This window comes from Penicillium bovifimosum (genome assembly GCF_028826915.1).
Source record: "Penicillium bovifimosum strain IBT 22155 chromosome Unknown utg000005l_segment0_segment0, whole genome shotgun sequence".
NCBI lineage: Eukaryota > Fungi > Ascomycota > Eurotiomycetes > Eurotiales > Aspergillaceae > Penicillium > Penicillium bovifimosum.
The window spans coordinates 5410851-5434689 of NW_026622714.1; the positions used below are offsets into that span (position 1 = coordinate 5410851).

The window sequence follows — 23839 nt, forward strand, 5'->3', positions numbered from 1 at the left end:
TACCCGTATGATAGCACAAGTCCAAACCAAGACACCATGAGTGAAATTCAGGAAAGCAGAAGAGATAGACATAGATACAAGTGGCACAGGTAGAATAAAATAAAAAGCATATGTCGTGAAAAAAGAAAATAAAAAGTCATCGCGCTGAATCGACCGGAGATCTTGCGGCACTCCCTCATCAGGCGATACGGAAGGCGCAACAGACGTTTGGGTTGAGTGTAACAATAGCGGGATAACAATACGAACCACTCAACCGCTACACCACACGTCTGCTGTCCTTGAAGATTTGGACGTTTGGCTCCCTATATGGGACGTTTGCCTCACATGTGAGGCTGATATTGAGACTTGTGATCACATGTTGAATCATCCTATTCCCTTGGCAATGATTACCTTACAGTAAAGCCAATTTCCCGAAGCTTTCACAGGTGCATGGTTGTCTGTTAGTGGTGTTGATGGTTGTCCTACGTACAGATATGAGGAACTATGGTAAACGTTCCAGTTATCATCAGTCGTTGGGACTTTATCTACCTTTATCTATGTATTGTGAGGTCATTATCTGAGACACTGTTTACCTCAGAAGTAAGGAAAGAGCTGCCAGTAGACACAGTTGCTCCTGCCTGTCACTAAGTACCCTCGGGGACGCTCTTACATGTAGGGTGATGGGCTATATTGACCTACGACTTACGTTACTGGAATGGGATCTTCCACAGCTAACACGACATCTAAACCATGAGATAAACCATGTATCAATAGCAGCTAATAGTATCTCCGCTTCGATATGCCCCAGGTGATCGACGCCAAGACGAGACGCCTAACATCGACGGTAACTACATCATCTGCTTGATTTAGCAACCTACGTCAATCCGAGTTTGGGGGCCGTTAACACAATAACGTTAAGATCGACCATCGCATCGAACAGCCGCAGTCCGACACCCGATCCAAGTGGTTCATTTTAGGTTCGTGGGGTCCGTTGATCGACCTTGCCAATGCTTTCGAGGGCTGTGTTGCGACTAAAGAGGAATGATTGACACCATGATTCAAACCATGAATTGAACGAGAGTGGCTCAGATTTCGCCAGACTACATATATGCCAGTGTTTTTGGTGCTTTTGGGATTGAAAATTGTTCATTCTACGATACCCATAACCCTAACCCCGTTGTCACATGCATCCGAAGCATTCAACTATGAGCGACGAAACCTACCCTTCATGGTCTCTGGAGGCCTTGCCTAGAAAAGAGAGAAAATGGCTCTCATTGTTCTCCCTGCGATTCGGTGCCGTACTATGTACCATGACTGCGATCATCTGCTTCGCCTGGGCAATGCAGGAGCATAATAGAGTCGGCGTTGCGACTGATGGGCTGGGCTCGGCTTTTGCTGCCATCAATCTAGGCACCGTATGAAAACCCAAATTGTTCTTTGAAGAGAGAAAGAAAACACCCGCTGACTCTATATTCCGTCGTCAAGGTCTCATACGGATTCGTTTGGTCTTCCGTCGTTCTCATTGTTGTACTTTGCAACTGTGCTGTGCATCCCGGGATAATCATTGCATTTGACTGCATTGCCTTCGTCGCCCAGATAATCACCGTCTCCTTCGAATTGCATGAGCTTGCCTATTGGCACGCCGGGGGCTATAAGATGCGCAATACTCGTGCTGCTGATGTGCTGTATGGGGTAGAGTGCTTGGCGTGCTCTGTGACGCTTCTTGGAATGTGAGTCTTCGCTCCTATTGTGTTTTGCCAAGTGGCTGATTGGAGATTATATCAGTCTCTTCAATGTCATCCTCTTTTTACGTGCCTCTATGACCTGTTATAGACAGCGGAAAGCTGGAAGGCAAAACGCTAAGCAGACTTTCGAGGCTTGAAGTCGGGTCTATTGATTTAGGATAATATGCAGCGGATCTAGTATCGCATCGATAGAGGCGGAGGAACTTAATGTCTAATAGTTATCGAATTTCTAGTACAATTACCAATTTTACCATGCGTCAAGAAAGCATTCCCAATGACTCTCATGGTCGAGCTAGTCCAGGCACGGGTTTCGATTGGTGTACTACGAGGCCGTCACCTGATATGTCCGAACGTAGCAATAACTCCACTATGTATCTAGTAAGGCTACTGTTGTATTTCTCCTTATAACGAATGCAGGAACAGAAGGAACAAAAGATAATATGCACTTATGGATAATAATGGATACACTATCTACTGCATTGGCAGAGCAACTATACCAACCATCGACTAAGTGTGCGCCACACGGAAAGGATGAGCCTCGGTGTTGAACACGAACTGGTTCTTCTGGCCCTTTTGAACTTGCCATGGGGCATCTGGATTGATGGTTGTTAGCATTCTTCTAAGAATCTGGAATAGACCAGCAACTTACCCTCAGCATGTACAAGGTACGCATACTTCATGACCTCGGCAAAGAGGAAGCTCTCCTCATTGTCATATTTCGAGCCACCGCCGACTGCGTTCACATTGCTTACAGCAGCAAAGCCCGAATCAGTGCGGCAGGTCTCATTGATTGCCTTGAAGCCATTCCAAACCCAGTCACGGTACTTCTCCAGGTTAGTATCGACGAGATTTGTTGGGTATAGACAGAAGAACTTACGATCTCCTTGCCTGTGATGCGGTAGGCGTAGTAGAAACTCTCAATCACTTCGGGACGCAGAACATATGCCCCACTGCTGATATAGAATCCGGCCTTTTCATAGAAATCCTTCTGGTCGGCAGGCACCTTTTTGGGATCCCAGCCCCAGGAATCAGGTCCAATGCCGGTCAGTGTCTGGTTATACGTAGCCTCGCAGCCGTCCACAAGCGTCAAGCCAAAGTCGATAAAGTCACGTCGATCCAGAACAGTTCCACCCAGAATGAAGTTGCCTCCATCAAAGCAGGTCAGGTGCTGCGAGTTGAGATCCAATTTGCCATTGTTGTATGAGGCCAAGAAGGTCAACTCCGGGCGAGGATCGGGATGCGATTGAAGATGTTTGATTGTCGACTCGGCGGCCAGGACCCAGCGGTCCTTGTAGGACGCAAATCGCTTGGGGTCGTACACATACATCTTAATCAGGTACTCGTAGAAAGAGTCGTCTCCACCATTCCACGAAACCGCACCATCGGTGAAATGGCCGTTGGAGATGTTGACGTTGCTCCCCACGAGACCAGGGAATGGCTCTCCGCTCGATGGCTGGGGCTTCAACAGGTAAGACTGGGCCTTCTGGCTCATCTTTGCATACTGGTCATCGCCAGTCAAATCTGACAAGCGGGTCCACTCCATCACCAGAGTTCCGGTGACCGCAAGTCCATTGGTCTTCGAGCCATCATTCCCCTTGGAGGTGATGTTGATATTGTTGTAAGGCACGCCGGATGGTGTGTCAAAGGCGAATTTCAGAACGTCTGCAAGTTTCTTCGACTGGGAAAGCAGAGCATCTACCTGGGAAGACTTCGGAGCAAGGTCCGCTGCAGGGCCTTTGAGCAAGTCATATCCGGACAGCATGCCAGCCAAGTAACGGATCGTGGTCTCGAAAAGGCTGACCATGTCATCGGTCTTGGAGAAATCAATGGTCTCGATGTGATCCAGGATCTTCTGAACTGCGTCCTGGTTTCCCATAACAATAGCAGTTGAGAGTGCATCCACAGCCGAGGCTCCCCATCCATTTCTATTGTCTGTCAGCTAAGTCCAAGGACTGAGGCCAAAAATACTAACCTGGAGTTTCCGAAGCCATTGCTCACTGGAAGCAGCTCATCATTGGGGAAAGCGTATTTTGTATATCCGTTCCATGCATGCTGGAAAGCCTCCTTGACTGCATCGGCTTTGGCCTGGTCTTCTGCGGCGCGTCGCGTGATAGTATCCGCCTCGGAGTATGGATATGCAGCGGCAGAGCCCACAAGGCCCAGTGCTGCCAAAGGGAGTGACAAAGAGGAAATGCGCATGTTTACGCGGTGGTGATTGGGTATAGATATATGGTGTTATTTAGGGAGCGTCGGTGCAAGGGGCACACTAGGGAAAGATCGCGAAAGAAAGGCCACCTGAACTGCAATGCAGCAGGTCAATGCGATGCTTAAATATGAAAGGACTGGGTATGAGGGAGTATATTGAGGTTGCAGTGTTGCAGTCGACGGAAGAAACAAAAGGGGAAGGCAGCACGCGGGCACGCGACCACCCCGGATTGTTTACTATTTATCCATGTCACTTGCATTCTACCATGTTACCTCTGTGGGTTCAATGGTGGAATGAATTCCAATATTCTCAATTCTCATTCCTGCAAAGGGATCCACTTCGGACAAGATTCAGGGGCAAGCCCTCGGTGATCTGCAAGAATGCCACCTCCCCATTGGTGCGTAATGTCGGGGAATGCCGACATCCCTGGTCTGGGCGAGTATCTCTGATCTCGGTTTTCGCATGACTGACATTGTTCTAGATGATTCAATGTTCTAGACTATCGTGTTTTCCACTTGAACTCCGAGTCGGCAACCCCAGACTATCCAGGGACGAACGGGTGACCATGACAAACGACCATTTGACGTCCACAAGTGACGATGAAAGATGACCTCTCCCAGGATGCCGAAATTGAGTCCAGGACGTGCCTGACTAGCTCGGCTTTTTGCCGGAAAAAAGCGAAGCTATCACGCCGGGTGTTTTGACACTATGCAACGTACCCCTCAATGCGATGGGTCCTGTCACCAGACGGTGGTGTCTGACCGTGCTGGATAGTTCAAGTTCACTTCACTTCCAAGGCCGTGGGAAAGAATCGGTAGATACGGTTCCACCACTTGTGTCTATTGCGAACATTGAACAAGTCTGTGCTGACGCATTGGGCATCTAGACTTGAACTACCTGTCTCAAGTGTCTGCAGTCCGAAAGTTCCAGTCGAGAATACAATATCTGGATTGTGATGATCAGCAACAAGTCCAATACCTTGACTATATCCAGATCTGAACAGGGTCATCACGCCTGGAATATGTGCCACTTACATTCAGCAAATATGGGAAATGGCACTCCCAGTAGGGGTCTGCGTCGTCGCAATAGCATTCGCCAATCATACACCTTTTCTCGGCCGTTCTACTTCTTCGGGAACTTACAGCAGATCTTGATCTGGGGATACTGCCTAATAGACTTTGGGCTCTTTAGGCATCGGAGCCATTTGTCCCGAGTGTCGCTAATTTCCATGCCAGAGGAATTCGAAGTACTAGCCCCGACACTTGCAATTAACTGCATAGTCGTATAGGACGACTCCACTTCCAAGATCGCCCAGGTGGACGCTCGCGCTTGCATTTGTGGATGTCTCCATCCCTCAACATGACACCATAACACGTCGCTGGTTTCAGTGTGCCGCCAGGAGGTTACCCGACATCGGTCGAAGAAGAACTACCTCTACCGACCTCCGGTGCAGGTCATGTGCAAGTCAAGGTATCGCATGTCGCACAAGACCCAACAGATAGTATAATGTGGTCTCCTGCCCCTTCGACTCATGTCACTCGTGCTCTACAGCCAAGTCCTTTGATACCAATTCTTTCGGAAAGGGGCTGAGCTCGGGTGTGATTTTGTCGGACAAGTCACCGAACTCGGAGACCTGGTCACTCGATATGAACGAGGCGACATTCTAGCTGGATTGATCAGCTGGATCGTAATCCCGCAAGCAATGTTTCGATGACGGACAACCTCTGAGAGAGTACAAGGAGAGATACCCGGACGAGGTGGGTATAGTCAGTACACCATTGCAGACCAACGTATCTCCTTCCAAGTTCCTGCGAGCATCTCGCGGGAGGAGGCAAGCGCTGCTCCTCTTGCTGCAGCTACCGGGCTTTTGGTGACCGTGGCGGCCATCTATGCACCGTGAGGCCAGGCAACGTGAACACTAAACAGGTCACTGCCAACACGCATGTCACTGATGTGCTGGTGTAGACTGCTTTCTTGAAGAAATGTGGCTTTGGCAGATTCCACTGGCCGGTGCATCAAGCTTTGAAAATTCCTTTGGACATCAATACCGATCATGACTAGGCCTCGAAGGAGGACCATGAGTTGGCCAGCGAGCTATTGGAGGGATTGCCCCGGTGGTCGCGAAGAAAGGTCTGGTAAGACCGAACAAAGCCAACCTGGCAACCTCTTCTCTGGTTTAGAGGATTTCAGGAGTTTCGCAATGGCAAAGCCTCTGCCTATAAGATTGTCTATGAGGTGGAATCATAGTTGTGGTCCAACGCTCAAGTCGGAGAAACCCTTGCTATATCCTCGGTACGGTTGTGGAAGTGCAGAAATGCAGCAGACAATATATTTCGCGCTGTGATATGTCACGGTCTCAAAGGAAGAATATCTGACCATAAATCCATAATGTACTGCGTAGATAAGTGGCTAATCGTGAGGCGATTCGATGATTCAGCGAGTGGATGCGGGCATCCGCGATTGCGGGCCGGCGAACTGGAGAAAAAAAGGCAGCGCGAGGAGTCATCGCTCTCCCACCTTCTTCCCTCCCCACTCAAAGGGTCCCAAACATCTTAAGGGGAATACAATTCTCCCTATTTAATCTTTATATACTCTTTTCATAACCTCCAACCCATCATGGCGACCCCATTCCTTATCTCCTACGACCCCTCCTCCCCCACCTCCGGCTCCGGACTCTCGCTCAAGCAAATCGCCTACTTCGGTCGTGTACTGGTCAAGGTCTCGACTCTCGCCCAAGCTAAAGAATTCTTGCGCCAGAACTTCCGCGCCCTTGATGTCTTCGTTAACGCAACCGAGATTTCCTCCTCCGGCGATCTCGTCGATATCCTCAATGCCGGTGCCGCCAAGATCTTGATCACCTTGGATCAATTGACCGCCCTCTCCGAAGAACAATCGGTGCCCTCATCCCGTTTGCTCGTCAATGCCCTCTCGGACTCTCAATTGGACGCTTTCCAGCAATGGATCTCCGTCAATGCCGAGCGCAGCGAGGCTAGCGTCTGCACTGCACCCGCCTCCGTTTCCGCCGCCGCCGAGAAATTGAAGATCAGCTCAGATTCCCCACGACTCTTCACAACCTTTGGCACCGGGACGGTATCAGAGGATGCAATTACGCAGGTTACACAGCAGGGTGCGATTGCCATCATTCCCTCGCAGGCGTTGACCGTTGAGCGGGATGTGGCTGGCCAGATCTCCGCCGCTAAGCTTATCGCGTCGCGGGCTGTCACCGACCAGGCCAATGGCTTGTACGCCACTTCCGTTACTGATGAGCGAGGCGTTTGTCTCGGTTTTGTTTGGAGCAGCGACGAGAGCATTGTCGAGGCTTTGCGTACTGGCACCGGTGTTTACCAAAGTCGGAAGCGCGGACTGTGGTACAAGGGCCAGTCCAGCGGTGATACGCAGGAGCTGATTCGCATTGGCTTTGATTGTGATGCCGACTGCTTGGTCTTTGTTGTCAAGCAAACTGGACGTGGTAAGTACTGGCTTGTTTATATTGAAGCTTGATGTTTGTATACTGACCATGGTGATTCATTAGGCTTCTGCCACCTCGGTACTGAGACCTGCTTCGGCGCATCTACCGGTCTGTCTCATCTCCAGAAGACCTTGGACGCCCGCAAGGCGGATGCCCCAGCTGGCTCATACACTGCGCGTCTCTTCAATGAACCCAAGCTTATTGATGCTAAGATCATGGAGGAGGCTGATGAATTGTGCCGTGCGGAAACCAAAGAGGAGATTGCTTTCGAGGCCGCAGATCTGCTTTACTTTGCCCTGACTAAGTGCACTGCTGCTGGTGTCAGTTTGGCTGATATCGAGCGGAACCTTGACCTTAAGAGCTTGAAGGTCAAGCGGAGAAAGGGTGACGCGAAGGGACCCTGGGCTGAGAAGGCTGGGCTGGCCAAGCCCGAGTCTAAGCCTGCCCCTGCTCCTGTCTCAGCACCCGCTCCGGTTGAGGACCGTACATCTCGCATTGAGATGAAGCGTGTGATTACCGCATCTACTACTCCCCAGGTGGTCACGGATTACCTCAAGCGTCCCTCCCAAAAGTCCAACGAAGCCATTGTCAACCTCGTGAAGCCAATCATCCAGGACGTCCGTGATGGCGGCGACGCCGCAGTGCTCAAGTACACCCACAAGTTTGAGAATGCTACCTCGCTCACCTCCCCCGTTATCCACGCGCCTTTCCCCGCTGAACTCATGAAGCTCTCCCCCGACGTCCAGGAGGCAATCGATATCAGCATTGGTAACATTGACCGTTTCCACTCCGCCCAGAAGGGAAGCAATGATACTCTTCAGATGGAGACCATGCCTGGTGTGGTCTGCTCTCGTTTCTCGCGCCCTATTGAGCGCGTTGGTCTGTACATCCCCGGCGGTACCGCTGTGCTGCCCTCCACTGCCATGATGCTTGGTGTTCCCGCCATGGTGGCAGGCTGCAAAAAGATTGTTCTAGCCTCTCCTCCCCGCTCAGACGGCAGCATCTCCCCCGAAATCGTCTACGTGGCCCACAAGGTCGGTGCTGAGAGCATTGTCCTGGCCGGTGGCGCCCAGGCCGTCGCTGCCATGGCCTACGGTACCGAGAGCATCACCAAGGTCGACAAGATCCTTGGTCCTGGTAACCAGTTTGTGACCGCCGCGAAGATGTTCGTGTCCAACGATACCTCCGCAGGCGTCAGCATCGACATGCCCGCCGGTCCCAGTGAAGTCCTCGTTATTGCCGACAAGACCGCCAACCCGGCCTTTGTCGCATCCGATCTTCTCAGCCAGGCCGAACACGGCGTCGACTCGCAGGTTATCCTCATCGCCGTCGACCTGAGCGAGACTGAGCTGCGCGCCATCGAAGACGAAGTTGATTCCCAGGCCAAGGCTCTGCCCCGCATGGACATCGTCCGCGGCTCCCTCGCACACTCCGTCACCTTCGTCGTGCGCGACATCGACGAGGCCATGACCCTCAGCAACGACTACGCTCCCGAGCACCTGATCCTGCAAGTGCAGAACCCCGAGTCTGTGGTCGATCAGGTTCAGCATGCCGGTAGTGTCTTCATCGGACCCTGGACTCCCGAGAGTGTTGGCGATTACTCTGCCGGAGTCAACCACTCGCTACGTAAGTACTCTTTTTTTTTCTTGCAATGCAATCTTCACAATCTTGGTATCATATTGCTAACCTTTTCCCTCCAGCTACCTACGGTTACGCCAAGCAGTACTCCGGCGTCAACCTCGGTTCGTTCCTAAAGCACATCACTAGCTCGAACCTGACCGCGGATGGCCTGCTCGGTCTCGCCAAGACCGTTGAGACCCTCGCCGCTGTGGAGGGTCTGGAGGCACACAAGCGTGCCGTTAGCATCCGTGTTGCCCACATGCAGAAGAACCAGTCATAGGAGGGACCGCATAGAGTTCTCGTTTTCATTTATGTTTTGAATTTATCATGATGGGATGTGCCATGAACACCATATATAGCAAAAGCAACTTAGTCGCCATTGAAGGCTTCAATTGATCATATACAGCTAGCCAATGATATGCATTGGAAGTAATCAAGTCAATTCGGTTATATTAGAGGTCGATCATCCCACTATGTACTAGTATCGGATCTAACGCAGGCCGAATGACGTTGGGGTCCACTACACAGTAGAATTGGAATTGTCAGCAATTCATTGAGAAAGCCATGAATACGAGTCATAGACAAGAAACAGGATGATCAATATAAACAAACGCTAAATAACCGTTATATGATTCTGTATGAAACTATCCCAATAAAAAATCCCACAGATGATGAACCCCAAACCCCGCCCTCCGGCATCGGAGACCAGAGGAAAAAAAGATAAGCCCACACCGTAACTTTATAAACATCTCAAAGCTGCGCAATATCATTCATAATCTGGACCTCTTGGCCAGGCTTGAAGGCAGGAAGACCCATGTAAGGACAACCGTCACAACGGAAGGCATCACCGAGAGCACAGCTCCCACAAGAACCAGTCTTGCCCTCGACGGTGAAGTCCAGCTCATTCAGATCCCCCGTATCCAACTTCATAACGTTCAATTGTTTATCTGCATTTGCGCGACGCTCTTTATCCTCCGCCTCGAGGCGATCCGCTAGACCGCACGTGCAGTCTTTGCAGGCGCGGCGCCGACGACCGGTCTTGGGTTGGCATTCTGGGGCTGGAGGGTATATGTTAGAAACAACGTTGAATCAGCAGAATTGAAGTAGAGTTCGAGAACATACGCGGCATTATAGGTCTTGTTAAATCCTCCTCGGTGAGGAGTGTATCTTCATTAATGAGCTCGTCGTCCTCGTCGCGCTCATGATTGGTTGCTGGTGAATCTATCCCCATCGGCGCAGCGAATCCCATAGGAACACTAGGAACAGCGGCCGCCGCGGGCGTGGTAGTCTTATTCTTCTTCTTCAAGCCGAACTTCAGCGGTACAGCGGCCGTGGGGTCGAAATTGGGTTTCTCGAAGCCTGTCTCTGTCTGCACGAGTCCGGCCAGCACAGCTTCCATGGACTCGGAGGCATTGAGTGCTGAGTCCTGTGTCTGTAGCTTCGCGCCTGGCTTCATGGCTGGCACGAGGGTTGTGTATACGTCTCTGGTGAGGAGCTGCAGCGCCTCGGTGCGCCGTTTGCCATCTGTGTCTGTGAGGAGAAGGACGAGGTCGTAGGTCGTTGGAGGGAGGGAGACGACGCCTGCGGAGAGCCGGTCAAGCATTTGTAGGTCTGTGCTTGAGCGGTCGAAGGTGCTGAAGAGGTTGCGGAGTTTGTCTTCTTGTGTGGCGATCGAGGGGGGTGCGAGGAGGAGGGTACGGCTTGCTTGGACGGGCGCGGCGCCGCCGAAGTCCACGTCCGCGTCGTTGGTGTCAATGGTCATGAATGAGGGTGCCATTGTTGTTTGTTTTTTTGGTGTAAGAGGGGATTCTGAGTCAAGGGGAAAAGAACGAAAGATAACCCCCCGGTGGGGCCCTGGAAAAGTGGCGAAATGATTATAAAGCCTTGCAGCTGCGGGGCCGCTGATTTACCTCAGTTACCTCAGCCGTGCCCCTGCAAAAGGCGGTGAAGTCTAAAATCCACCGCCTGCTGCTTGCAGCGATGATGATTCAGCTTTCTTATCAGGAAGCAATCTAATTGGGTTTAGCGCGCCAAAACTCTGGCAGAATTTCTGGATCGTGCACTGTGTACTGTAGTAAGGTCTGGGGTTACTGAGGTACAATTTGCCTTCCTCCTTCAGAGGAACACACAACACATCCATGTCTCTTCTCTTTATCTTATGAACCCGAACCGTTTCTCACTATGGTCCCCGTAATTTCCCAATAGGTGCCAGGGCGACCCCTGCTACTATCTCCCGATCTGCAGTCCTCCCATCGTCGTGTCTGCCAGGTCAGACAGCCTTCGCGCTCTTCCCACTTAAGTACCTATCGTTTTGTGATTTGTTGAATGAGCTTTGGGACGGGTCGAATATAATCAGCCCCTGCATGTTTGATTGTCATGTGATCCCACGTCTGTCGGCGTTTGCACCTGTTTTCCTTAGTCCATCCAAAGCACAACCTTAAACGCAACCTCGTCGCCTCTCGTCCTCTGTCCCATCGAAAGCATGGCCAGCAACAGCTCACCTGATTACAAAGCACTCTATCTGCAGGAAAGAGAAGTGCTCAGACAGGTAAGAGAAGTGCGCAGGCAAGAAAGTGAGGCGCATAAACAGATAGAAGCACGCCGGAAGGAGGTAGAGGAGCAACTCAAACGGAGCACCTTTGTGGAACTTGTACGCCATTGCCATGACTTGTTATCGCGACCGCTACGAGTCGGCACACTCTCTTGCTCGACCACAGGGACAATACCCCTCCCTAAAGGAAAGTACTGTCCGACGCGACTGGAACAATGGGTTGACTGCGTAGCCCAACAGCAAGACATCTACGACTCTGTCCGTCGTTACCTTCAACCAGAAGAAAATCCACCGCGCATTTTTGCATCTCGTTATCAGCTGGAAGGACACCCTGAAATAGTCCCGCAGCTGATTAGAAGCGAGCGCGACCTTCGGATATATGAGGGCATGGCAGTGGACCCCCATGTCTGCAAAGTCATGTTGGAACTATGCGAAATAGCAGCCGCCCGTGAAGAATTTGGGCTTGGGGATGAGGTTTTGTTCAGCCGCGACCCCAATGTTTTGGGCGGGGACGAAATGGTCGAAACGGATATGATTCCCCATAGCAGCCCGGACCAGTTCTTTATCCATCGAGTTGATGGCCGCGGAACCACCACTCTGCTCACCACTGTCGAATACGTGCCGCCAAACAAGCTTTCTTTGGAGGATCTCCGCGTGGGGCTCGGTGACATGGATCTGTGGGAAAAGATGGTTCAGGGGAACAAGGTGCTGAATAACGAAGCCGATCGATCGGTCTACAAGGCACAGCGGCTCGTCTGCTCAGCTATTGTTCATGAATACCATGTCATGATCCAAGAGGGACTTGAGTATTCCTACTTGAGTACAGGAATCGCGCTTGTGCTTCTCTGGGTTCCACGGGAAAAGCCGAGCACCTTATACTACCATCTCTGTGTGCCCAACCAGGAAGTGGATGATCGAGATGGCGACATCCCACAACCAAACACATACATTGCAAGGGTACTCTGTCTTTGCCTGATGAGCTTTCGCTCGCGGCAACGTGATCAAGAATGGCGGAATGTTTGTTCGGATCTTCACACCTGGGAGATGAACTTTGATCACACACATGCAAATGCCACCACCGAGGAACTACCACAGAATACACCCCCTAATAGCACGGACTATGTAAGCCTGGAATCAGACCCCACGGGCTCAGAGTATCAGGCATCATCATCTTCAATCAAATCACCAACTACACCTGCCCGGCGAGTACCAACAAGATCACAAGGGAACTGCGAGCCATTAGATCTCAAAGATCGTATGGGTTCAGCAGACCCATTTGGCTATGAGTCAAATCCCGCAGCGCGAGCACAAGATCCCGCAGCAGCAGCGCGAAAGCGAGGCTATTGCCAGGTCGAACATTCACCTCCACGGCGATTGTCTCCCCGGAATGAGATAGACCGTCATAACGACTTGTCTCAACGACGCAGCGCGCAGTTCCGTACCCAACGCTGTCTGCTTGGGCTACAAAACGGCGGACCTCTGGATGATTTTTGTCCAAATGTGGATCTACACCGGCAAGGCGGTAATGGGACTCAACATTCTATCAGTGCCGTGGAGCTGATCTCGCTTCTCAAGCAGCAAATGGATGAGGACATTGACCGGTGCATTCCATTTGGGTCCCGTGGGTCATATGGTGCCCCGTTCAAGCTCACCTGTTCCATTCATGGATACACTGTTGTTGGGAAAGGAACGACAGCAGTTATTTGGGCGAAGGCCGTATCCCAAGAGGCCGACATATACCATATTCTTCGCAAGGCACAGGGTTCTGCAGTCCCCGTATTCCTGGGCAAGATCGATCTCGCGAAGATCTACTTTCGCTATAGTGCAGAGATTCGCCACATGCTCGTCATGGGTTGGGCTGGCGAGAGTACAGCAACGCTCGAGCAGACCTCGGACCTTCGCAGGGAGATTAAAAGGTCGAACAAGGAAATTCGCTCCTTGGGAGTCCGACACCTAGACCTTCGGCCTGACAATATCCTATGGAACGCTGAGCTAGGGCGGGCTTTGATCATTGACTTCCACCGGTCTGAGCTGAATCGTCGGCGACCCGCAGACAAGTCCAGGCCATTGAAGAGGTCCCGACATAAGGCAGAGATATCCGAGTCCAAGCGAGTACGAGTGATATAGCTAACACGAGGTTGTGGTTGATATTATCCTGCATATAAGATTCTGATGGCTTGACCCATCGGCGGAGCCGGTCCAAGTCCCCTCTCACAGGCCAAGAAACCGCGAATAGCTTTCATGGCCGAGTACTTCGAACCCAGGGTAAGGGGTATCATAAGCACAGTGCCCAAATACCCGGCTGGCTCTATGGGTATGAAGGGATAGTCCCGCCGTATCATCCGAACAGCAGCACCTGCTATGAGCTGTTTCCAATTCATCTACATTCACATACATTCATATTCAGTAGCTAAATCTTCTCTTGGTCTCGTGATTCGACGTAGGAGTTGTTGAATCCTAACAACCATCATGCCTGTGGATATATGAATGTCACGGAACAATGAGATGGTGTAGCTCTTAGGGTTAGCAGTGAGACATATATAGCCACCGATTGAGTTGTTGCTGACCAGCTATGTCAATGCCCGGCAGACCATCCCTCAGACGGGCCGTATGTGGACTCGAAGAGAAGGTAACTTAGACAGCAGACAGCAGTATAATCCGAACCAAGTGAATTCGCAAACAATGAAGTAGTTAAAAAACAACATAACTAACTCCTTGCGGTGGAACATTCAGAAGCTAAAGAAATAAAAAATAGTCGCGCCCGGGATCGAACCGGGAACCTTCTGAGGATGCGATCCATCTTGTGAATCAGACGTCATAACCATTAGACCACGCAACTGTTGAATGGGAAAATTATCCCTAATTAAATTTATAGGGGAAGATCTTGATACACGTGAGCTTCTTCCACATGATAGCGGGTCTTGCAGCCTGACATCCCAGGCGTCAAACTCTTATCGCTCACTTTTTTTTCTGTCTTATCCCAACTTTTCCTCAGGCACAAGGGCACGACAACACCCTCAATAACCCTCTGTGTACACCAATTTCACAATCCCACACTCCAAACCACAAGATCCAAGAGACCACAAACCGAAATCGAACCTCAAACCCACACACGGGCCTTACACCTCCCTCCACTTCCACCTCCAGCACAAAACCACACATAACCAATGGACGCCCAAGCCTACCTTATAAAACATGGCTGGTCCGGCCCGGGAAACCCATTGAATCCAAATCCACGCCCAGGCGCGCACGGCGGACTGGGTCTCACACGCCCGCTCCTAGTATCACGCAAAGCGAACAACCACGGCGTCGGCAAGAAGACGACCAAAGACCCGACGAACCAGTGGTGGCTGCGCGGGTTCGAGGATGCGCTGAAGGGCATCGGCAATGACAGTTTCGAGGCTACGTCTGCGCGCGAGAGCAATGCGCTTACCAGTGAGCTTTATCGGCATTTTGTGAGGGGGGAGGGGTTGGCGGGCACGCTTGATGGGGTGAAGAAGGAGGCGACGGTCTCTGCGTCTACATCTACGGCTACTACTTCTAAGTCGAAGCGCAAGAGAGAGGATGGGGAGGAGAAGTCTGATCGCAAGGCGAGGAAGTTGGAAAAAGCTAAGAGGAAGGAGGAGAAGGCTAAGAGGAAGGAGGAAAGGAGGTTGAAGAGGGTTGCTAAGGTAGAGAGGAGGGAGAAGAAGATTGCTGAGAGGATTGCGAAGAAGGCGAAGAAGGAGTTGGTGCGGACTGCTGAGGAGGATTATCCGACTCCTATGTCCATTGGGCAGGAGTCTGCGGAGACTACGGAGACCGATGAGGCTGCTGCGCGGTCGAAGGAGAAGGCAGCGAAGAAGGAGAAGAAGGAGAGCAGGAAGGCTAAGAGTGCGGAATCCGAGGTCGATGTCGAAGACCCAAAGAAGAAGTCTAAAAAGGAGATGAAAGATAAAAAGGCCAAGGCTTGATGTTTGTGTTTTTGTTTCAGTGTCGCCTTTTCCATGTCGGAGCGCTTTACATGCATGTGGGGGCTATGTACAAATTTTGGTCTCTCTTACGCCTGATAGCAACCAAGATACCCTTTTGTTTGGCGGAATCATGACTATTTCATTGCAACGTTAACGAGAGACGTCTTTTTTTCTTTTACCTGTAATGTGGTATAGCTAAGCTGCTGGTAGTTTTCCAGGTTTGCCCGATAGAATCCACGGCCTTTTCTCCCAGAACTCATCTTTAATGATGTCGACATGGTCAACGACGACCTGTGCTTTCCGGCGCAGTTTCCGGATCTTGTCTTGCTGTGACCTTGACTGTTGCGTCTGGGCCACTGATGGTTCTTCATCTGCTGATTTTGTAGACTTGGGTTCCTCTAGCTCGTACTGCTTGGGATGTTAGAACGGGTTGAGCTGGAAAGACAATGCGGCAATAGCTTCATACCTGGCGATACAGAACGCTGCCCTTTTTATAGATCTCCAGCTCATTATTGTAATTGATTCCAAACCTCGAGAATAGAATCTCGTTCTTATCTGCAGATACAGTGCCCTGGGATGAGGTCAATCGCCTGCGTATTGAGTGGAAGAATGATAACCTACCTTGAGTTCTTGCTCGGCATCTGTGTTGCTCATTCCACCCTGCAGCACCATTGTCCAAAAGGTTGTGTTGTACAGGTTATTGATGTGACCTAGGACATTTGTATGAGCCAGACCTACTTATGGAAAGGCGACCTGATTGAAATCCACTTACAATCAACTTGCCTCCAGCTCATATAATCGCGCAGAATCTGACTATTCGGATAGATGACCGCACGCCCATCGAAAGAAGGCAGATACGGCGGCTGGAGAGGTTTACCAGGGAAGTATTGGTTCCACTTGTAAATGTAGTGCGCTGTGAATGTAGAGACAATGGTGGTCACTAGTTTCCTAGTCCGGGGAAAGGCCATGTCAAAGCTGTCCTGGCGGTGCGGATCGCACGGGATTGGGGCGAAGAGCGACTACTCACCCATTGCGTCGTTCGAAGAGTTGGCAGCTGGGATGGAAGACGAAACTGTATTCGTCACTGACGCCATAGGCAATGCAAAGGTCTGGAAGATCTTTCATGACTTCAACTGCAGCTGCATTCATCAAGTCCAATGCCGCACGGTCATTGGGTTTTGCGAAAGAGTAGTGGTCCGACAATCTATACATGTTAGGTTGTAGCTTGAAGATGTATGCATTGTTTATAGCATTCATGATAGATGCGCATAGAGCTTCTCTTTGCATAGAGATTGACTACGATGTTCGGAGAGATACTCACTTGTGAAATCCTCGTCCATCGATGCGGACCACAATCCACGTATTGGGGAGCAGCACGTCCGGCTGCTCGAAGGACTTGACATATTCAAATCTATGTATTTTTTTAGTACTGTCGTTACTAAAGTGGGTACTAAAGTGATTCCTACTTACCTTGAGTTTGCCATATCCCAGATGTCGTTGCGTAACGAATAAAGTGAAGAGGCTGAGTGTGTGGCCCAGAGTGTGGGCGATTTCTGCCCGCCCGCTCTGCCCCTCGAAGGTTGGTTGAGAACTTGAGATACGCCGACTTGTATTTATCAAATCGAAACACTACAAATTACTAGATCGACTAGACGCCAATGAGATGAATATAAAATTGTATGTGAGATGCATATCAAAAACCCTAAGAGAGAATGAGATATTCTTAGAATCTAGGAAATGAAAATGAAAGAACAGGACCAAGGTCCATAAATACAAGCTCAGATCTCAGCCCCCTCCGTAATCTCTTCATCGCCAGTCTCACTAGCTCGCTCGCTAGTCTCACTAGCCTTGTCGGACTTGCGGGACTTGCGAGAGAAGAATCCTAGACTGCGGGTCGATCGGTCGGCAGATGTCATACTCGAGACGGTACTATCGACGCTCTTGCCGAGCTGGGCTTCGCTGGCTTCCTCGTCAATATCTCCTTGCGAGGAGTCCGCCTTCTTAGAAAAGAGTCCCGAGCGATCCTTCCATGAGCTGAATTTGCTGGAACTGCCTTTACGGGTAATCTTGCGAATGAAAGATTCCTTAGAAGCATTGTCCAAGGAGGCTCCAGATGGCATGCGCTCCAGGGATTCGTATGAATCGCCGGTGAAGTGCGAGAGGGAGCGGGATGTGCGGGATTCAGAAGGAGATCCATCGTACTCATTGAAGTTAAACGGACTATGAGAATCACTGGCTCTGCCTTTCTCTTTTCCTTCCGACTTTTCGTCCGTGAGAACGGTTGTGAATGCAGGGGCAGCAGGATTCAGCTTTGGAGTCAGTGGTCGATGAGACGACGACGGGCGGGTGCCAATCGGTGCTTGGAGTGGTCGAGGGTGTCGATCAAACGTGTCCTGCACAATATCAGGCTCACCGGCCAGACCAAGAGGAAGATGGCCCGATGATCCGTACTGGATTGAAGGCCGCCTGGAAGGGGCTCGAGACCAGGTGGAAGGCGAGGCCCAGTCAAATCCAAGCGGGCTGTTGCGATGACCGGCGCCTTCAGTCGATGGCCATCCGAAATGGCGATTATCTGTCGACGGATGAGGAAGCTGATTCTGGTTGTCGAACGAGGTCGGTGAAGGCCGTGGCGACAGAGAGCCACGTCGAACGCCGCCAAGAAGCGACGATGGATCAATAGGATCATGCCGAGGACTGAATTGATTGTACCCACTGCTAAGATCGGAATTCCCGCGGGTTCCAGCACCACCAAACCCAAATTTGCTAGATGAGAAAATATTCGAAAAGGCAGCTCGTCGTGAGGGTGCATGGTCAGAAGAGCTGTCCAGAGTAACACCGGCTGTGTTGCTTCGAGGGAACAATGACATCGGATTCGCCCAGTTTCCGGTATAGCTAGATCGTCGACGCCGTACGCCAATTGGGTCCAGCTCGTCGACGTTACGGGGGAAGGACTGGCTCTGGCCGGGCTTCAAAGTGCCCAGCATAGGTGATTCGTCTGCCAGAGTCTTTCCACGAGGCCGATGGAAGCTAAACAGTCCAGAAAGCCTTCGCGATGCACTTTTCGGGGCATCCCCAGCAGCAGATAAATGCACTCCTTGAGATTCGTCCTGCCGGGTTTGGGGTTCCATTGGGCTGGCAAAAATGCTTCCAGCTCGACTGTCCGAAGAAACGGGCGACGCTGGGCCGTGGCCGAAAGTGTCCAAGGGGTTGCTAGGTGTCTCCATAGTCGAAAACCTCGGACGAGTCACGCGTGGGAATTCCGGCGACTCCTCGTCACCAAGAAGGTCGGATGGTAGGAGGGCGCCTGCGCGGGGACTCATCTGAGGGTTATTGAAAGCGACTTCCGTATCTGAGCGCATGATCTCCGGGGGTTCAGACAGACCGGCAAGGGCCATGCCATTGTTGATATTGAAAAACGCAGAGCTCGGGGGAAAGGTAGGTGAATGACCAGATGTATTGTAATTGAAGCTGTTTGAAAACGACGTCTCGATGCCCGGGAAGTTCACAGGGGAGGACACATTGCTATTGAGTGAGCCGCGATGGCGACGGGGTCGAATCGTGGACGAATTCGTCATGTCAAATTCCATAGTCGGCAAGGCAAAGGGGCCTGCGCTTCCGGGTCGCTGAGCTGTAAGCCACTTCAAGCGTTCTTGGGCTTCTTGATATTGTTGCTGGGCCTGCGCATGCAGGTTCACAAGCGTAGCATAGCGCGAGTGAAGGGCACCGAGCTTGTGCTCCCACTGACGAGCTCGCTCGTTGTCAATCCGGTCTAGCTCCTTGCCATCCTCGCTATCACCTTCTTGCAACCCCATTCTTTCCTCTTCGAGCTTCTTGACCCGTCCACCTTTATCTTGGATCTCGTCGTCGATTGTCTTCATCTCCGCCTGCTCTTTCGCGATCTTGGCCCGGACCTCGTCTGCGCGCACCGTCCCTTCTTCTTCAATCCTGGTCTTGTCTTCCTTCGCTTGCGCAGCGTCGGCATTCATGCGCGCAATCTTCTCCTGCCACCGGAGAATGTCGTTTTTGCGTTTCTTGCGCTCCGCCTCTTTTTGCTGGAGAAGTCTCATGCGCTTTGACTTTTCGCCCTGCACAGACCGATTGACACTTTCCAGCTTGTAGACGTGCCTTTTCAGATCGCCACTTGCTTCGTCCTTCTCCCTAACGCGCTTCCGCAGTTCACTGCGCTGATTTTCAAGGTCTTTTAGTAATGCAATGTGCTCTTCTTCCTCCTCTGCCCCCTGCTTCTCCACGCTCTCATTCTCATGCTGTAAAGTCTTCAGACGATCTGCTAGCTGCTCCAAAGTCTCATCTCTGGCAGTCTTTGCTCTGCTTTTGATGGTCTCTTCGAATTGTCCGTGCGAAACGTCCATTGTGCCAGCTGCGGGCGACATCTTCCGTCCAGCTGAGGGCCGTTTCGGCAATTGGCCTGCACTATGCTCGCGAGACATGATGGGAGCAGATGGCGCGGGCAGGCCTACAGTAGACCTAGGTATTGATGCGCGGATAATCGGACCCCCGGCATTGCCATTTTGCTGGCTTTCGGACAGCGGAAGGGATTTCGTGCGAACATGAAGGATCGCACTGGGTGTTTGAAAATTGGCGGCACTCAGGGAAAGAACGCAGACGTGGTAAATGCTCCCGGGTAATAAATTCGATATCTCCACCGCTGTTTCCGCTCGTTTGGATTCACCCACTGCAGACCGTTAGTACTTTCGTTCACTGATAGCAGAGACCAAGGCCATCCCATACCTTTCACGTTATTCACTTGAATAATATGCTTATGTATTGAGTTATGGAAGTCTGGCTGTTTCCAAGCAATGCGAATTTCGCGAGCCGTGATCTCCTCGAGTGTGACCTCTGGCGGTGGAGGAATGTCAAGGCCCAGTTTCTCCACCAGGACATCATTTGAGGTTTGACAGACCTGCCATGCCCGGTATAGAAGCCTTCATACAGCCCAGTCAGCCAAATAGATGAATCGCCGGAACGGACAATGGACTCACCAGATCAAGGCCCACAAGATCGAGACGGCGAGGAAGAGGGTCATGACGCCTCGCACTCTCACGCGGGGAACCACTGCTGGGTAAGCGTCAAATGCAAAGTAAAGCGGCTCATACATCCCAACTTCAAGTACCCATTGGGCGTGGGCAGCGGGATATAGAGGAGAATTGCAAGGATCGCAAATGCTGGAGTGGGCGGTGGGATAGCAGCCACGTGATCTGGAATCTTACTAAAAAGTAACCAGTCCGAATGGAGTTAGACTGGAGATCAGCCGCTAAGGGACCTCGGCAGGTTTCCAACTCAAGTGTGATTACATAACCAGAATTGTTGGGCGTTGAATGGCGTTGACAAAACCAACAATATTGTCCGCTTGCATTAGTTGGGTACTTCTGAATAGGCCTTGTTCTTTGTCTACGGAGACTCCGTGATCTTAATTGCTGTGGCCGACTTTGTGCTGACACCATCCCGTCATGGTTATGTAGCTGCATTATTCTCTCGAGTGTCAGTCACATGGGCCGCTTAACTTCCCGACTTCTCCCAAAACCTGTCTCAGTTCTTTTTGATCGTCCAGACCTTCTTTTTGTTATTTGGCTTCTAGAACTTGCTTCAGATTGGGCTACATTTCATTTCCCACCACTGCAAAGGTGTTAGACACTCTCTGGCGGGATGCAGCTCTATCGCTCTATAAGCGGTTCCGTCTCCAAGACATGGAATTCGATCAACCCGGCCACGCTGAGCGGGGCTATTGATGTCATTGTCATAGAGCAAGAAGATGGTATTTACAATCTCTGAGATTTTGGATTACTATTTGATACTGACTTGGCTTTTCTATTTGAAGGCACCCTCGCCTGCTCGCCCTTTCATGTCCGCTTTGGCAAGTTTTCGCTCTTGCGTCCGTTCGAGAAGAAGGTTGAATTCAAGGTGAATGGTGTCAAACAAGAGTATGCCATGAAGCTGGGAGAGGGCGGTGAAGCATTCTTTGTCTTTGAGACGACCGACGAAATCCCCGCATCGTTGCAGACCTCACCGTTGGTGTCTCCCGCAGCCAGTCCACGGCCCCAGAGCGAGCTCGATCTTCCGCCTTCGCTGCAGGAACCAGATTACCTTGACCTGGATAAACATGGGGATGCATTGTCGGAAGGCGCGAAGACCCCACCGGGGATGGTTCCTTCTCACCAGCTACGGGCAAGCACAGATATAGGTAGGCCAGAACTCCAACCCCGTTATCCATCCGAAGCTCTCGTTGCTGACCGATCAAACAGGGACCATAACGCCCTTATCGCAATCCCTCGATGAATCAAACAGGACTCGTCCACGGCATGGTTCATTGGGTGCTCAGCCGCCACTTGATCACACAATGTCGGACAATGTGCTCCCAACCAGCTCTGCCCGGAACTCTTTGACCGGTCCACCTGTGAGTGGAAACAATGAAGTGCGCGATTCTGAAGGTGAACGCTCTCGCAGTCCTGCTCTGTCTCCGGAGGAAGCGGTGTCTCGCGCCATTTCGCTATCAAAGAAATTGTCTGGGTCCAATATACCATCGCATGTCACCGAAACTGGAGACTTGATGTTGGATATGACTGGCTATAAAAGCAATGAAGAAGATGCCCTCCGTGCAGAAGTTGTTGCGCGCAAGATTCTCGCAGAGGAGCTTGAGGGGTATTACGATATTGGTGCGCTGATTGGAGTTGATGAACACGGTAATATTTGGATTTACAGCAGTGAAGAGTCGAAAGAATTGGCAGATCGAAGAGCCACTCTCAATTCGATGCGGCCGAGTATAGGTATGAGCGATGATGCTCTTTCCGATCCCGGATACCACAGCGAGGGCGAGCACGGTGTCATGGAGCCTTCTTTGGCTGCTCGCCATCACCGAACCAAGTCAGATGTCCAGCCCGGCTTTCCTACACCTCCTCAATCGCCTCTAGGTGATTCTTTTGCTGGCGAGACCCGCAACTATGCCAAGACACTTCGGTTGACAAGCGATCAGCTCAAGGCCCTGCAATTGAAGCCCGGTGCCAACACAATGTCTTTTAGCGTCAACCGCGCGGTTTGCAGTGCGAACATGTTCCTGTGGAATGGGAACACCCCAATTGTGATTTCCGACATTGATGGAACCATCACCAAGTCGGATGCGTTGGGACACGTGCTTAACATGATCGGACGCGACTGGACGCACGCTGGAGTGGCCAAGTTGTACACTGACATCGTCAATAACGGATACAATATTATGTATCTCACGAGTCGATCTGTCGGTCAAACAGATACGACACGAGCCTACCTTCACGGCATCTGCCAAGATGGATACAAACTCCCGAGAGGTCCAGTGATTTGTAGCCCTGACCGCACGATGGCGGCCTTACGACGAGAGATCTATCTGAGAAAACCTGAAGTGTTCAAGATGGCATGTCTTCGGGATATTCTCAACCTCTTTTGCGGCAAAGAGAACCCCTTCTATGCTGGCTTTGGAAACCGACTGACCGATGCATTGAGCTATCGCTCTGTGAATATTCCGTCTACTCGGATTTTCACAATCAACTCCAACGCCGAAGTGTCACTGGATCTGCTCAGTCTAAACAAGTATAAGAGCAGTTATGTGACTATGCAAGAGCTGCTGGACCACTTCTTCCCACCGACCAGCCTTCTTGTGCAATCGGGTGGCGAGGAATACACAGACTTCACCTACTGGAGAGACACACCGCAAGTGCTCGACGACTTCTCGACGACGGATAGCGAGGATGAAGATGAGGAAGACATCGCTGAAGAGGATGAAGAGGGTGATGATGAAGACTACGATGAAGAATTGAGCGAGGGTGAACGCAGCGAATACCTTGACGAGGCCGAGATGGCGGAAGAAGATCTCGGCGCAAGCTACCTATCACAGGACTCGGCTGCCCTGTCGAACCCCGCGGGCTCCATCATTGAATCAGTCGAAGGGGATCTCTATATTGAAGAGGAAGCTGGCGGCGAAGAGGAGCTGTCTCCTATCGAGGAGAAACCGCAAGAAACAACTGAGCCGAGAATCTCCCTTCCCATCCGGTCCAAGATACCCCATGAACGCTGAGCACCATACCCACCAATACGCCTATCCGCTCACGATCGATTTCTGGGCATTTCCTGCGTCATAGATACCCGTCTTGCGTGTGCTTTACTATGTCAGATTCTGCGTTAGACTGCTCTGACAGCGATATATCCCGTTCAACACTATTGCATGCAGGCTTGGAGATGCATACTACACTATACATGGCCGCTTGTACCCGACTTTTTCTAATCCATGGCATCGGCGTTTCTGGGTTTCATTTCTGATAACATTCATGG

At 51.2% G+C, this 23839-nt stretch overlaps 10 protein-coding genes across 10 annotated transcripts; 6 read left to right on the plus strand and 4 right to left on the minus strand.

The window, feature by feature from the left end:
* Nucleotides 1–1184: 1184 nt before the first annotated feature.
* On the plus strand, nt 1185–1861 carry N7515_007282 (uncharacterized protein; the record flags this gene model as incomplete). Its single annotated transcript, XM_056668026.1, has 3 exons — nt 1185–1394; nt 1465–1692; nt 1817–1861. The coding sequence occupies 3 exons, from the start codon at nt 1185–1187 to the stop codon at nt 1859–1861; spliced, it is 483 nt and encodes a 160-aa protein (XP_056521622.1).
* Nucleotides 1862–2231: 370 nt separating this feature from the next.
* On the minus strand, nt 2232–3923 carry N7515_007283 (glycoside hydrolase family 47 protein; the record flags this gene model as incomplete). The annotated part of the gene is made up of 4 exons (XM_056668027.1): nt 2232–2317; nt 2374–2548; nt 2602–3649; nt 3697–3923. The coding sequence occupies 4 exons, from the start codon at nt 3921–3923 to the stop codon at nt 2232–2234; spliced, it is 1536 nt and encodes a 511-aa protein (XP_056521623.1).
* Nucleotides 3924–5319: 1396 nt separating this feature from the next.
* On the plus strand, nt 5320–5597 carry N7515_007284 (uncharacterized protein; the record flags this gene model as incomplete). Its single annotated transcript, XM_056668028.1, has 2 exons — nt 5320–5431; nt 5482–5597. Coding segments are annotated over 2 exons (228 nt in total), but the record flags the coding sequence as incomplete, so codon positions are not given.
* A 949-nt stretch (nt 5598–6546) lies between these two features.
* N7515_007285 (histidine biosynthesis protein HIS4) lies at nt 6547–9299 on the plus strand (the record flags this gene model as incomplete). The annotated part of the gene is made up of 3 exons (XM_056668029.1): nt 6547–7399; nt 7463–9025; nt 9100–9299. 3 exons carry the CDS (start codon nt 6547–6549, stop codon nt 9297–9299), a joined length of 2616 nt encoding a protein of 871 aa, XP_056521625.1.
* A 470-nt stretch (nt 9300–9769) lies between these two features.
* Nucleotides 9770–10796, minus strand: N7515_007286 (uncharacterized protein; the record flags this gene model as incomplete). The annotated part of the gene is made up of 2 exons (XM_056668030.1): nt 9770–10077; nt 10142–10796. The coding sequence occupies 2 exons, from the start codon at nt 10794–10796 to the stop codon at nt 9770–9772; spliced, it is 963 nt and encodes a 320-aa protein (XP_056521626.1).
* A 705-nt stretch (nt 10797–11501) lies between these two features.
* On the plus strand, nt 11502–13697 carry N7515_007287 (uncharacterized protein; the record flags this gene model as incomplete). The annotated part of the gene is made up of 1 exon (XM_056668031.1): nt 11502–13697. One exon carries the CDS (start codon nt 11502–11504, stop codon nt 13695–13697), a length of 2196 nt encoding a protein of 731 aa, XP_056521627.1.
* Nucleotides 13698–14737: 1040 nt separating this feature from the next.
* On the plus strand, nt 14738–15523 carry N7515_007288 (uncharacterized protein; the record flags this gene model as incomplete). Its single annotated transcript, XM_056668032.1, has 1 exon — nt 14738–15523. One exon carries the CDS (start codon nt 14738–14740, stop codon nt 15521–15523), a length of 786 nt encoding a protein of 261 aa, XP_056521628.1.
* Nucleotides 15524–15718: 195 nt separating this feature from the next.
* Nucleotides 15719–17007, minus strand: N7515_007289 (tRNA guanylyltransferase; the record flags this gene model as incomplete). Its single annotated transcript, XM_056668033.1, has 7 exons — nt 15719–15934; nt 15990–16094; nt 16145–16233; nt 16296–16471; nt 16551–16727; nt 16845–16934; nt 16994–17007. The coding sequence occupies 7 exons, from the start codon at nt 17005–17007 to the stop codon at nt 15719–15721; spliced, it is 867 nt and encodes a 288-aa protein (XP_056521629.1).
* Nucleotides 17008–17301: 294 nt separating this feature from the next.
* On the minus strand, nt 17302–20658 carry N7515_007290 (Fibronectin type III domain protein; the record flags this gene model as incomplete). The annotated part of the gene is made up of 4 exons (XM_056668034.1): nt 17302–20216; nt 20273–20466; nt 20524–20599; nt 20655–20658. 4 exons carry the CDS (start codon nt 20656–20658, stop codon nt 17302–17304), a joined length of 3189 nt encoding a protein of 1062 aa, XP_056521630.1.
* Nucleotides 20659–21187: 529 nt separating this feature from the next.
* On the plus strand, nt 21188–23585 carry N7515_007291 (putative lipin Smp2; the record flags this gene model as incomplete). The annotated part of the gene is made up of 3 exons (XM_056668035.1): nt 21188–21296; nt 21360–21722; nt 21784–23585. 3 exons carry the CDS (start codon nt 21188–21190, stop codon nt 23583–23585), a joined length of 2274 nt encoding a protein of 757 aa, XP_056521631.1.
* Between the last annotated feature and the right edge of the window lie 254 nt (nt 23586–23839).